Source organism: Pseudopipra pipra, chromosome 9, assembly GCF_036250125.1.
Source record: "Pseudopipra pipra isolate bDixPip1 chromosome 9, bDixPip1.hap1, whole genome shotgun sequence".
Classification (NCBI taxonomy): domain Eukaryota; kingdom Metazoa; phylum Chordata; class Aves; order Passeriformes; family Pipridae; genus Pseudopipra; species Pseudopipra pipra.
Window position 1 is genome coordinate 11,820,909 of NC_087557.1, and position 14,609 is coordinate 11,835,517.

At 35.9% G+C, this 14,609-nt stretch overlaps 1 protein-coding gene across 2 annotated transcripts in view; it reads left to right on the forward strand.

The window, feature by feature from the left end:
• The window catches only part of COL11A1 (collagen type XI alpha 1 chain), a 133,627-nt gene that overhangs the window by 111,894 nt on the left and 7,124 nt on the right, over nt 1-14,609 (forward strand). For both annotated transcript variants that reach the window (XM_064664571.1, XM_064664572.1), the window contains 12 exons: nt 163-216; nt 510-563; nt 1,628-1,681; nt 7,280-7,333; nt 7,727-7,834; nt 7,920-7,973; nt 10,825-10,878; nt 11,601-11,708; nt 12,304-12,357; nt 12,447-12,482; nt 12,586-12,639; nt 13,446-13,695. In XM_064664571.1, coding sequence (XP_064520641.1) covers nt 163-216; nt 510-563; nt 1,628-1,681; nt 7,280-7,333; nt 7,727-7,834; nt 7,920-7,973; nt 10,825-10,878; nt 11,601-11,708; nt 12,304-12,357; nt 12,447-12,482; nt 12,586-12,639; nt 13,446-13,695 — 934 coding nt within the window. The remainder of the gene's footprint in view (nt 1-162; nt 217-509; nt 564-1,627; nt 1,682-7,279; nt 7,334-7,726; nt 7,835-7,919; nt 7,974-10,824; nt 10,879-11,600; nt 11,709-12,303; nt 12,358-12,446; nt 12,483-12,585; nt 12,640-13,445; nt 13,696-14,609) is intronic.

Consider the following 14,609-nt stretch of genomic DNA (forward strand, 5'->3'; position numbering starts at 1 on the left):
AACACACTGTGAAGCTTTACTGAAGTTGTGCTACATACAGAACTGTATATAATTTTCTACAATTGCACTAAAATCATTATATGTTTCATAAAATATTTTGATGAGTGCTGCCTACTTGTTAATGGATGACACTTCCCTTGGGTTTTTTCTTGATTTATCTAGGGCCCAGTTGGTTTTCCTGGAGACCCTGGTCCCCCTGGGGAACCTGGTCCAGCTGTAAGTATACCTTAAAAACAGTTTTAGGTCCTAGTCTTGGTTTGCATTAAATTCTAGTTGATCCTGACTCTTTCTTGTCTGGAGATGACTTCTGGACTGTAAAATCCACTGCTTCTCTGTTCACATATTTCTTAAGGCTTAAAAACGTTTAGAAATCTTTAAAAAGTTTTGAAAACTAGCGTCCTCAGGAAAATGCTCTGTAGAGAAATAGTGCTCTTATATTCATATATGAAACTAAGTGACTTAAATTAGCTGAATTTTTAATTTTGCTTATTTTCCTATGAATCCTGTAGGGTCAGGATGGTGTTGGTGGAGAGAAGGGTGAAGATGGTGATCCTGGTCAACCTGTGAGTTGTTTCCGTCATTTTATGTCACCTGCATATTCTCTCCGACACTAAGAAAGTATCTTTTGCCAAATCAGTGGTTTCTATAGATTCACACTCCTGAAAACATTTTCAAAGTGGATGCTTCTTTTGTTATACTGAAAAATAACTATTTCCTTGTAGAGAGAGAACTGCCCATGTTATAGTAACACAGCTGAGCAAGAGCTCAATTTCTTTTTGAAGCAGGAATAAATGATGTGTTAAGAATTTGTGCTGGAGCTACTGAAGAACACTAAAAATAGAGCAACTCTGAGCATAAGAAAGGAATGCTGCAGTCAAATAATCTTCATTAGCTGATATGATGAAATTAAGCAAAGATCTTAAGCAGTATCTAGCAATACCCATATTAAGCCTCAAAGCTCTTCTCTTTCTGTAGATTCCCATATAAAATATTATTAGTTTGTTTTTTTTTTTTATTGCAAAGAGATAGGGTTTCCATTTTGGAAAGTCTCTCTCTGCCTCCGAAAGTTCTGATTATCAGACAATTATTCCATGCAGTACAGTTTGAAAATAAAAAATGCTAGTGCATTGAATATATGGTTGGATGACTGGGGGTTATGAGCTGGGGACTACCTGCAAACTTCAGGTAGTATCTGTATGTCTTACTTTACAGTAAAATTTTTCAAGAGAAAGCCACCCATGTCTAACTCACAGATGTTAGTGAAAAATTTTAGCAAAAGTAACACTTTCAGCACCTCAGAAAGCAATAAACTTGTTAGTGGAGCTTGGCACTTGGCTCAGACCGTGTGTTAGTTCTGTGCAGCTACTTTCTGGTCTGCAACATTTCGTTGCAAACAGGAAGAGCAAAAAAAATAATGATTGCATTTTGTACAGTAACAAAAGATGTTAAAAATGTCAAAAGACCACCCTAAGTAAGGGTTTGTTTAATACTTCTGTGTGTGTGTGTGTTTATGGTATTTATTTTCTGCCCACTAAAAAGGGCTGACATATGGCAGATGTCTGCTGCATTTAATAAAGATAAGAACTTCATCCCTTATTACCACTGAGCTTATAATTTTCTTTGGCAGGGTCCACCAGGTCCTTCAGGTGAAGCTGGCCCACCTGGTCCACCAGGAAAAAGAGTAAGTAATATCTCATGTTCTCTTGTTTATGTCTTGTTCTGAGACATATTCCAGAGGATTCCACCTACTTGTTCTCTATATTGTGACACTCATATATAATGTTTGATGTTTCTTTTAAGTAACGTAATGGGAGAAATGAAAAAATAGAAACAGCAGAGAAAACTCTTTAACACAGTTCACATGGCACATGGGAACCAAAATACACAGGGTAGAATGTATTTCTTAGCTATAAAGACTCTTTTCACCCAAGTGAATTCAGGGTCTGCTGAATTAGTCTAATAACAGAAGTGAGTGATTATGGCAGTAATAAAAGACTTCATCTTTAGGCACGTGACTGCTATCAGAGAGCAGGAAGAAAGTGTCTGTGTTGGTGTCTTTAGCCTCTGAAATAAAATAATTTCAATGCAGCTTTTTGGCAAAACTGTGTCATCCTCTCTGCACACAAAATTAGCAAGCAGACATTTCGATAACTTATGAAGCTATTCCATTATTTCTGAAGTCTTTGAAGCTTCACAGGCTTTACAAATATAGCTAATCAAAACCAGTAAATAATGTTACACTTACAGAACTGTAGTAGATGCATCAACCTTTAGGTCTGCTTCAGAGAGCAATTAGAGCAGTTTTTACTTTAAAAACCAGGAGAAGTGGCATCATTAAATGTAAGCTGAGAGTTATTTAACAAAATATGTTAAATGACTCCATTTAATGGGCTTGAGTGAACTGACATTCCTAATTAGTTTTATCTATTTTACACAATAATCTATTTGCTCCACCAACTTGCAGAATATTTATAATACTGTAGATGATTATGGCAGCATTAGCAACCTTATCACTAGAACTGAAATATGGCTTGACTGAATATTAGCACTTAGTATGTTTGTTTGACATCAAATTAGAACTTCCTACTTTATTATATAGAAAGGCAGTACCTCATTCCTAACAGATGGGCTATATTCTATCTGATTGTACCTAGATAAAAAAACACTTTAGAAACACAAATTCCATGTTACCTGTGGTTTGACACATTTCCAATTCAGGGAAAATGTATGGCTAAATATTGCCAAGTAATCCCATTCCTGAATTCTGAAGAAAACATTGTGTAGAATCAGATTCTACATTACTTGAGTACCAGAATGTTGCAAACTTATAGAGAATCTGTATTATATTGATATTACACTAGAATGGAATAGTGAAAAGCTTCATACTTTGCTGGAAAAATGAACAGGAAAAACGCTTTTCATTAGTTTTCATCAATTTTATGGTAGAATCAATGTCAACAGAAAGTTCTACACTTGTCCTTTCATTTGGACTAAGAAGGACAAACCATTTCAGTAGTAATATTGCTGTCTGTGGAGGTACAGCTCTGGCTATACTACTAGAAAGCAACATTCCACACCATTTTGTTTTTCTGTCTCTGAAACAACAAGCTGGCAGAACTCAGAATTCATACTTCTTATTTAAAGTCTCTTGAAATGCTCAACTGTAGAGTCTCCTTATTTATTTTGTTACTCAGCTTTATTACCCTCTTCCATTCTATTTTGGAACTGACCTGAACTCAGTTTTACTGCCTGGTCTTCTGAAATTGTGGTTATTACTAGTTTTGAGCAATCTCTGTTTGGTATTGCCAGTTACAAAGAGGTTTCTGGGAATCAAATTCTAGTGAAAGACATGGACATAAATAGTTTCTCCATTGTATCTAAGAGATTTCAGCTACAGATACATACTTACAGTGACATTCAACTATCAAGTGAAGGCCAAGAATAAACTATTTTGCCTAATTATTGACGGATAACAGTAATAGGATTACTAGCAGTTGGTATGTTAAGCAAATACCAAAACTGTTTTACTGTGGTGCCCTAAAAGCTTTGACAATCAGTACCTTGCAGACTGAGTGAGGCTCTCATGGACAAGCAGTATGGTGAGTTACTTTTAAGAAATGCTACCTAGGAAGTTCACATCTGAACAATAGGCCTGTTCCAGATTCCTTCTTTGAAGAATTAAAATGGACTGGCATGCTACTGACCACTTAGTTCTAAACCAGATTAAAAGATTAAATCTATGGATGAAACAAAAGTGGATAGATCATTAGAGCATCCCCAAAATTGGTACCTTAATTAGCATATTACTTTTCAGATGTAACACTTGCTCTTCCAAAACTGTTTCCACCACTGCTTTTCAGAAAAACTCCTAATACTTTTGTAAGGGAGAGAAAAGTGCATCCTCAAAACAAATTCCTATATTCAGATGATTTAAATAGAATATATTTATAGGTCAAAAATATAATCTACAAAGGGCAAACTTTGTGACATAGTCATTGATAAAATCTTTCCAAATGATTTTTTAAAAACCTTTCATTAAATAATATTTAATATTTTACTGATTCTGACTTTGTAAGTGACCTGTGCATGTACCAGACCAGATAAATGCATGCTCAGAAGGGTTTATACACCTGTGTAATTAAGGTGCAAGTAATTGTAGTAATTGTGCCTGCTTATCTAGAACTGTAGATCTAAAGACTGAACCACTCTACAGTTATGTTGTTACTATTATTTTCTGAAACTTAATTCCTTGCTCTTACTTTTGGGACTTCTTGTTTTGCCATACAGTACTGGATAACATCTCTAGTTTGAATTCATTGATTTCTAGCTGACAAATGTTAAAAACAGCATGAGGAAAAGAACCCATCAGACAACATTCATCCTTAACATATGCAATCAATAAAAATCAACAAGGGCTTATGTTCCTCTCAGCCTTTCAGTGTGCTGGGCTCTTGAGTTGTGTCATCTGCTGTTTGGCTGCTTTCTTTATTAGAGACAATTAAATGTTTAGGTCACATAACATAAAGCTCCATATATCAATCTAAAAATATCAGAATTTAAAGTGAAAGACTAAGATATATTTTTGTTCTTAACTGGAGGGCATACTGTCTGCTTTCATTAAAAGAAGAGATGTCAATAATGCAGCAAAGCCAGTCTCTAAATTTCAAGAAGAAAAGTTTATTTGATTTATTGCCTTTATGTACAATGTCGAATAACTTAAGAAAAAATAAAGTGTTTCTGTGAAGGAGAATTTTTTCCATTTTGTCTAAAGCATCATGCTGCCTCAGCAGGGTGCACTCAACACTCAAAAATTAAGCTAATTTTCTCTCTTGATTGCAAATGCACAGAACACCTAACAATATGCCAGGTTCTTATCTCAACAGGCTGAGGAAATGTAATGGTTTTCTATGTTGGACATCATGGTTTAAGTCAAATGACAGACAGCTATAAACAACAATTTAAATTATTTTAATGAAATATGGAAGAGCAGACAAAAATGTTTAATAGGTTCACATAACAAAAATTACAAACAAGTTTGTTTCTGCATGACTGTTTTTGTCTTCTTGTTTCTGGATAAAATGTATCAGGCAATATGTCCAAAATTACAGTGCAATGATCCTGAAAATAACCATGGTAGCTGGGGTGATGGGGATGGGCAGTCATGCATTAATGTAAAATTACTGTTATTGAAATCTTTTCTGTCAGTTAAAATTTACCAGACACTCCAACAACTTCAGTGTAGGAAGGTAAGATAAATAATAATTAGCAGTGTCTCTCTCTGTCTGTGGAAGCCCCATCCATGCCAGGCCAGCAATCCCAGCCTGTTAGAAGAGCAGTTCCTTCAGCAGCTTCGCACTTGGAGCAGCGTTGGCACTGTTTGACAAAGAACACCCCCCTTTGTTTAGCACTCATCGTTTTTTCTATTTGTAATTTAGATATCACACTGGTTTTAGCCCTGATAATTAATTCATGCTGCAGCTGCATTTCTAGATTATGCAGAGACCATATTTCTCAAATACAAACTACCACACTCAACCCTTTCCAGGCTCTTAGGCAGGGTAGATTATACAGGAACTTCTGTGCAAGGAATTTTCAAGCAGTGAAGACAATGGGCATGTAAATTATATCATGTAAGAAAACAAAGTCATTTTTCTAAAATGTTTCTGAGTTAATTTAGGGTATTTCTTGATTTTTTTAGTTATCATAGCAAACTGCAATCCACCAAACGAATTACAACATACACAAAGGGGCATATGCATCAGACACTATTATTTATTATTTATTATTGGAACAGCAGTGATTTAAATTATTCTTCCTGTTTTAAAGAGTCAACATTTGGACCACACTGCCCAAGGCTTTTTAGCTTCTATGTATTTTGAAGAGATGAAACTAAGTCATTTACCACACACAGCTCTTGAAAATACCCAAAGAGAAAAACCTGTTGATACCCACAACAAATGGTCAAAGTCCACTGTGGGTAATCCAGTTCATGTTGTACTACCTTTGATGTAAAGCCTGGACTATCTCTGTGGGCCAAAAGGTTCACACAGTGCTGCAGATGTTCAGTTCCACCCTGGAGAAAGCTTAATTTCAGAAGCAAATGAATGATCTTAATATACTTCTATGTATATAGTTGTAAAATGAATATAAATTTCCAGGAATTAAAATTGGTGTAGTTGCTCAAGGTATGTGACAGTAGTAGTGGACAGTGATATACCAGGCTATAAAAAGTTGGGCTAGATTCAGCTCTAGTATAGAAACTTGCTATTAGGTCAAATGCTGGTCTCAATCCCTGAGCTCACAAAGGATACAGGCAGATGCTTGACTGGAAGTACAGGTTTTATCTGTGAAATTAAGAATGTTCTGGTGCTTTACTTTTAGGGGGCCTACATTGGTTTTCTGTATGTTGTTACAAAGTAAAAAGCAGTAAATAAATGGAAGTGATTGAATTTTTCTTCTTGTTGGTCCTTAAAACTTTTTTTTTAATTTCTACATAACAAACTGCTTGTTGCATTAGTCTTAGGATTTATAGAAATAGCTACTTGTAATGAAGACATTTCCCAGGCTAAAAATTAACCTTGTAGGAGAACAGTTGGTCCATTATCTTGAGTGCATCTTTTCTAAACTAAGTATATATAAGAGAACCATTTTCAGAAGAGTACATTAGATCCTAGACACTGCTTCTGTTCATGACTGAAGCTATGAATATTAATTACCTGACCTAAAAATCAGCCCTTGATGTTTTGGAGGAGAAAAAGGTCTTTTTATTTTTCACTTTCATATTTAGTGGATTTTTGGCTGTCCAAATGTAGTTAGGCTGCTTACTGAGCCCATCCCTGATTTAGAGAATAAAGAAGTACTTGTCATTCTGTGCACTATAGAATGACAGGCCCTTTTGGAATCAGTGGATAAACTACAGCAAATAGATAGAAGTCAATGCAAAGCAAGTTTAAAATTGTTATTGTATGTATAAATTTGTATTGTTCACTTCCATTTATATCCTGTTTTAATTTTTTTTCCAAGCTATTTCTTTGGTTTGAACCTCATCATGTCAGATGTGTTAGGCAATGCATATTCTTTCAGATATTCTAAAAACCCAGGAAATTTTACCAGGGAAAAAGAGCTGCTAGGACAGATTGGTATTTTTATCCTATGAATAAAATGTCAAGAAAGAAAATGTTATTTTGTAAGCTTATTAATATAATGGAAATTACACTTCCAGATTTTTTCACTGGTTATATTTGAATAAGATTATGAGCTCAGTGTCTATATTTTACAGGGACCTCCTGGAGCAACTGGTGCTGAAGGCAGACAAGGTGAAAAAGGTGCAAAGGTAATCACTGAAGATTTTTTTAGAAGCATGGAAATATAAACTATTTATAAATTAAAAGTAAATTGCTTATCACGCAGTGAGTGCACAACTTATCAAAGTAATAATAGCTAAACTGTGAAATCCAAATGAAGACCCAGAATTAGTAGCAATACACAACGGAGTGAAGTCTCCCCTGTGCAGGCCCAATGTAGCTCACCCCTGTAAAAGGCAAGATGAACGTGCTTTGCTGGCACCACATCTTTATATGAAGGAATTACAGGGAATTGTCCTGTGCAGAACACTGGTTTGGCTTTTAACAATCAGAGTAAGGAAACTCTGCCCTCACTTTGCATCTTGTCTATCCCTGCAGTGCCAAGCTGCCTCTCCCTCTCTGACCCATTATGTTTTTTCTAGGGTGAACCTGGTGCAGAAGGGGCTCCTGGTAAAACTGGTCCAGTCGGTCCACAGGGACCTGCTGGGAAACCTGGCCCAGAGGGTCTCCGGGGCATTCCTGGCCCTGTGGTAAGTAATGGGAATACATAATAATATTTTAAGTATCTCATTTCTTCTATATACTCTGGTAAAGCAAACTTTTTGTTTTCTCTAGGGAGAACAAGGCCTACCTGGAGCACCAGGTCAGGATGGCCCTCCTGGACCTCTGGTGAGTTCCCTTCCTTTCAGGGCCAGAACAGAAAAAGCACTATACTAATAAAACTTATCATTAATGTGCCTGTGCATTCACAGGAAAATGAAAAGTCAGTTCTTAGCACAAAGTTGCTACTATTCTGTGCTGGTAAAATCTGAAACTGCCTTCAAATTTTATTGCTCTACTTCAGTAGGCAACTGTGCTGAATGCTGCTGAGTCAGACCAGGTAGAAAGTGGAATAAGACAGTGTGAACCCAAATTCTGAGTAGAATTAAAAATCAAAATAAAATTAAAGAAGCTTAAAATAAAAAAATCTACTTCTGTCCCCTCATCAGCAAAGCAGTGGTAAATTTTGTACATCCATTCATTTTAATGACTGCTAGTTTTAGGAAATTGTTGTTCAGAGGGCAAAAGTTTAGATCATATCTGTTCCTTACAGAAAGAAAAATATAATTCAGAAGTAGGGCCAAAAAGACACTTCTACCAAAGAAGAAATTAAAGTCTGAACTGCATGGCCAGCAGGTTAATTCTTCACATGTCAAGCAAAGGTACTTCAATTTAGTGAAAAGATCTCATATCCCTCACTCTCCAAAGTCACTGAGGTAGAGTTCACCTCTGTAATCAAAACTGAGTCCCAAATTGGGAATAAAAAGCTTTGAAACAAAATATGGACTGTTAAGAGTTTGATGGAAAAAAATATACAAGTGTTACCACATAATAAATAAAATCTGCTCTGTTATTTCAACCAGAATATATTGGATTACTTTAGGAGAAGAGGGCAATAAGGGCCTATCCTCTACTCCAAAAATGGTGTGGCTCTTAAGGGGGAAAAGGAAAGCCGTGAGTAGGAAATGGGAAGGAAATCCTGTTCCTTCTCCTATGTGGACTTAGAGGATACAGGTCCTTAGGTAGCCTTAATACTGAAAGGTTTTACACTTAAGCTACACACCTGAAGTCAAAATCTTTCCAAGAGCATTCCTGCCTCTCCAGTGAGAACTCAGGATCTGAACATCAGCTACAAAATTTTCATATCAGACTTCTACAGTATATAAAAATCGAACACCAAAAAAAAGAGTGGAATTTAAACTGAAATGCTGCATAAATCAAGACTTTTACCATAAAACTGTCTTTCACTTTCATGTGCACGCGTGAATGTGAGCAATTGCCTTTTCTTTCATTGACTGAGTAACTTCTATGGGTGAAAGTATTTGAATAGCTACTTACATTTCCGAAAACATTCAAAACATGCAACCTCTTAACCTATAAGCAAAGAGTTTCAGAACATATATTTTTATGCTCTCCACACCATAAAGATTTTTTCCAATGAACAGTGATCTGCTACATAGATATATGCATTGATAACTTCTGTATATATAATTATAGATGATATTACAATGGCACCTACATTTAATTTCATTTTTCTCTGTCCTTTAGAAAACAATAATGAGCAAATAATGCAATGATGAAGCTTTACATTACATCTCTTTGTTGCCCTTTGTTTTAACATTCTAATTTTGTCTAAAGTCTCATGGATAACATATTGTTTATACATTCTCATATTGGGAACAATATGAGAAGCTGAAAGGAAAAGGATTCTTTGTGCATCTTCTCTCTAAAGAGTTTATGATGGGACCACCACCACGCTTTTTAAATTTTGTGGTTATCTTACAGATAAAATGCATGGGGTACAAGTCCGGGAACTGAAAACTGATCTCCTCACTTACAATTCTGTGCTGAAATCTAAAAGCCAATGAACAATTATTCAGCAATAACAAGCATCCTTTTCCCACATGTCAGTCACTAGAAGCCTCCAAATACATCATCAAAAGATCTCTCTTCCAATATTTGAGACCTTAAATATTCAATTCAAATCTGAAGCTGAGTATATTAATGAACTATATACTCCCAAAGGCACAGACTTCCTGTCAGCTCAACAAGAACTTTTTTCCAATACATTGCTGCAACTTAATTTTGGATTTTAAGAAAGTAAAGTTTATATGTAAAAGATCCTGAGGTTAGGTCTCCCTCCTTCCCCTCCCATCCTCTGCAGCAGATTGCTATCAGGAGAAGAATATGAAAGCTGATTTGCAGTAGAGCACAACACACTGCAGGTGAAAAGTCTGATTCTATATTCCAAAAGCTTAAAAATTTCACATTTCTTTCATGAATTATGTATTTGCCTAGGCTTTTGCATCTGGTGATATCCTGAAGTGGAGATGGAAAGCATACGCAGTGAATAACATTTTGTGCATGAAGTGTTATGGCACTGCTGAAACCGTGCCAGGTTAAAAAGGTCACTTATTACTGCCATCCATATCAGAATTTCACAGATGTCCACTGCCACCAGGAGACTTGCAGTGAGGAGAGACTGACTTAGTCTAGCAGCTCTACACCTAATGTATACATGTTCAGGGTGAGATTAATAGCCCCTGAGAAATTAATGTCTCTTGCATATGCACTGCTTGGCCTGAATTTTTCACCCCACTCTGTACAAATTACTCAAAACCAGTACTGCCATTCTTATAAACATCTGAAGATTTCACAAATCAAGAATTTAGTTGGCCCTCGGCTTCACAGATTTCTAATCATACAACCCTTTATAGATTTCTAGTTATAAAGAAATTTAAATACCACAGTAGCATCAATTTGCCTTTTTAAACATACATTTCAACTTTATTTTGGGCTGTAAATCACATTCCATCAATCACTACCATCAACCTATGTACTCTGATTAAATAAGTACATAACTGTTACAAAGCATATAAATGCACTTTGTTTTGCACTGCCTTTAATAATATTTCAAGAAAACATGATCTGTGCAGTATGTTAAAACTTATTTTAACATTACTTCCCTTGATTTATTTAGGGTCCACCTGGCTTGCCTGGACTGAAAGGAGATCCAGGTTCCAAAGGAGAGAAGGTATGCTTTAGCATTGTTTGTGCCTTGGTAATAGGAAGAAAAAGATTACTGCCTGTGTATTGACCACATGATCTGTCCTTGCAATGAAAATCCCAAAGATATTGATGTAAAGAGAACTGTCAGTTTTACAAGTAAGTAGAAATAACAAACACTGGAGATTTTTATTTTAAAACAACAAAATATATATATTTAAAAGCTATAGTACTTTCTTTTGAAATAATGTATTGAGACATCTGGGGTAGCATTTTCTAACAGAGTCACAAAAATTTATTGATTGCTTGTGAATCAGAGAAAAACTGTAGAGAAAGGGATATGAAAATGACTGTACTTTGTGAATTTCAGGGGTTTTTTATCTCCTTGGATCAGCTGTTTATACAGCTATATCACATGTGGAACAAATGTGCAACTCTATGATATGCTTATAGCATATAAATGTGAAAATTGGTATGAAATTTTTACCCATAGGTACAATTTTTCTGTATCAGTTTCACTAAGGACCATCTTGCACTTGGATCTTTCACTAAATAAGCAGTCACAACTTGCAAATAAAGTTTAAAAGGCCATCTAACAACAACAAATATGCTTTTAGAATAATTCATTTTCAGGTTTATTGTTGTCAAGCAACAGTGATAACATGTGAAAGGTCTAATTTACATGTCTGCAAAACCCATTTATTCTAATGTATATTGAGTTTTAACTATATTTTCTTCAATCTTGTTTAGGGACATCCTGGTTTGATTGGCCTGATTGGACCTCCAGGAGAACAGGGTGAAAAGGGTGATAGGGGTCTTCCTGGCCCACAGGGATCTCCTGGAGCCAAGGGTGATGCAGTGAGTACAACACATTTGTGTTTCCATTCAAGTTCCATACAAGCAAGGAGCACATATTCCAGGCTTTCTTTTGAAAGACAAAGTTATTATAAACATTTAACACCCAGAGTCTCCTGCCAGCGGTTAAAACTTTCTTAGGCATTGTACAAACACAGTGAAATTAAACAGCTTAAAATGAGATTATAGAATGTTTGAGAAAATGGAAGGAAACACATACACCACATTGTACACACATAACACAACTTAGGGACAAGATAAAACTAGCAGCACCAATCTCATCATGTTTATTAACTGCATGACTCAAAGTAGCTTCCTTTCTCCTTGTTATTAAGACACTGTGTAAAAAGTGAGCTTTCCAAACCAGTTTGAAGAGGAACACAGTTGTGACTGCAGTGTAAGAACAACTACAAGCAACTCAACTGTCAGATAATATTTTAAATTTGCAAACTCTTTTGGCCCCTAGCAAATGGCCTAAATCAAAACTCATCAGAGTTGAACATTTAGTTGGACTACCTTTTTCATAGGTATGCATTTTTAATCCACTGCAGTATGTAGGATACTTTAGTTCTGTGCTTATTCTCTTATTCATTTTTAGGGAATTTCTGGTCCTGCTGGTCCACTTGGACCCCCTGGTCCTCCTGGTTTACCTGTAAGTAATTTCATCCAGTCTTCCTGCTCAAAACACTTCCACATTGTGTGCAATAAACTCCAACTATAGTTCTATGTTCTTGTCCGTAGGGTCCCCAGGGTCCAAAGGGTTCTAAAGGATCCAGCGTGAGTAATTCTCCTATTTTTTGTTCTTTTACTTAAGTTTTGTGTGTTATTTTTAAACATTGTGTAGCATGGCCAACACTGCATTTCTTTCATTGCTTTATAGGGTCCTGCTGGTCAAAAGGGTGACAGTGGGTTACCTGGTCCACCTGGTCCTCCAGTAAGTAAGAATTCTTATCTTGGCATTACATTGACACAATCCCCCTGTTTTGACAAGGGTAAAACCCAGCATTTTTGAACTAAAATAATAATGATTGTTTGAAAATTAATTTTTTGAGAATCATTTTTCACAGATCCCCAGACACAGAAATACATGTCTGCACTGCAAAGTCCATTAGAAATGTGAAACAAACACCTCCCCAAATAAAACACCCAAAAAACCCCTATATGCCCCCTACAAACAAAAAACCCTCATGCAATAATTATTTAAGGTGTATACTGAAGTACAGAAAATAGAAGGATAATAGTTTCCCCTGGTGATATTCTTCTGTTTCCACTATTTTTCATATCATAATAATATAAAATGAAAAGAGTCCAAATCTGAATGAAGTGTTTCAATTTCTTGAAATTAAATATTGCTTCATAGACCTCAAGTGGAATTTTGAAGTTTTAGCACAGGAAACATCCACAGTTTTCACAGACTATGTCTGTGCTCAAGGGAATTGTCAGGGATACAGAGGTAACTGCAAGTCAGTTCTACACACTTATGTGAGGGCAACACACTCTTCCCCAAACAGCAATGTAGTGAGAAGAGTTTAGAGCACAACGAGGGTTTGGCTTCTACAATCTTTTTTTTTTTGCCAGTAAATCAAAACACACAGGTATAAATCTGAAGGAATTAAGCGAAATAAAGAAATAAACACTTTGAAGAAAGCCTATTCAAGGCATCTCCAAGCCACATTCTGTGGTCTTCCTCAGCTGAAGAACAAACAGAAAAGATAATCAGATCTGTTGCTTTCTACTCAGGGCCCTCCGGGTGAGGTAATCCAGCCACTGCCAATCCAGTCACCCAAGAAGACAAGAAGATCTCCTGATTATATGTTATCTGATGCTGGTGACAATATTCTGGATTATTCCGATGGCATGGAAGAGATCTTTGGTTCACTGAATTCGCTGAAGCAAGACATTGAGCACATGAAGTACCCAATGGGCACTCAGAATAACCCTGCCCGAACCTGCAAAGACTTGCAACTCTGTCACCCAGACTTCCCAGATGGTATGTTAATATTGCATGGCAGAGGAGACAAGGCTGAGCTTATGGTCTGCCAAGATACTTTGGCAGAATAATTAATTACTGGGAGACGGGTAATACAGTTGCTCAACAAATACAGTCTTGTTGAATCCATTTTTACAGGTACAAAATTTTAAAAAATGTAAGAGATGTTCTTTTGGTAAAAGCCAAAATTCTTGAAACACATAACCTGATCTGGTTTTAGGGTTAAAACTTTTTAAATAAAAAACAGTTGTTTTTTTGAAAGGTGGGCCTTACATTTCCAGGACAATCCAAGCAGGAGTGTGATGAAAGACTGATGCTGTTTAGCTCAATGGAAAGTAAAATCACAAATGTCAGCATGCTGGGACAGCTAATTGCTTCTTTTAAAATTAATGGTAATTATTTTAGTAGCTGTATACTTTAGCTTAGCATAATAATATAAAACAGCATTGGTATCATAGGAGATTTATTATCAATTATAACTCTCAAAAATTTTACTCTTCTTTTACCTTTAGAAACAATAATTTGTTCTACTGCACCACCACTGTTTGTTCTATATCAGTCAGCAAAGGTTCTTTGATACTGCTTAATACTACCAAGTACTAGCATGATAAAATGCAAAGTAGTATGAACAAGACACAATGTTCTGAAGAACTATCTTGATTTTATTATGCTTTGTTCTTTTTTCTTTTTTTTTTATAACTGAGTTTACCCCTCTGAAAAGGTTTAAATGAAAGCCAGCCTTCACAGAATTTTCATCCTTTCATATATTTTTCAATTGCAATGGATATTTTTCCCAGTTTTTAAATGGAAGGAAAAATGGATTTTGACAGTTTAATAATATTTTATTGCTTTCGTTCAAGATAGATAAGAACAGATGGTTGCCTTGAGGAGTAGTTAAGCAGTGTATGTGCTAT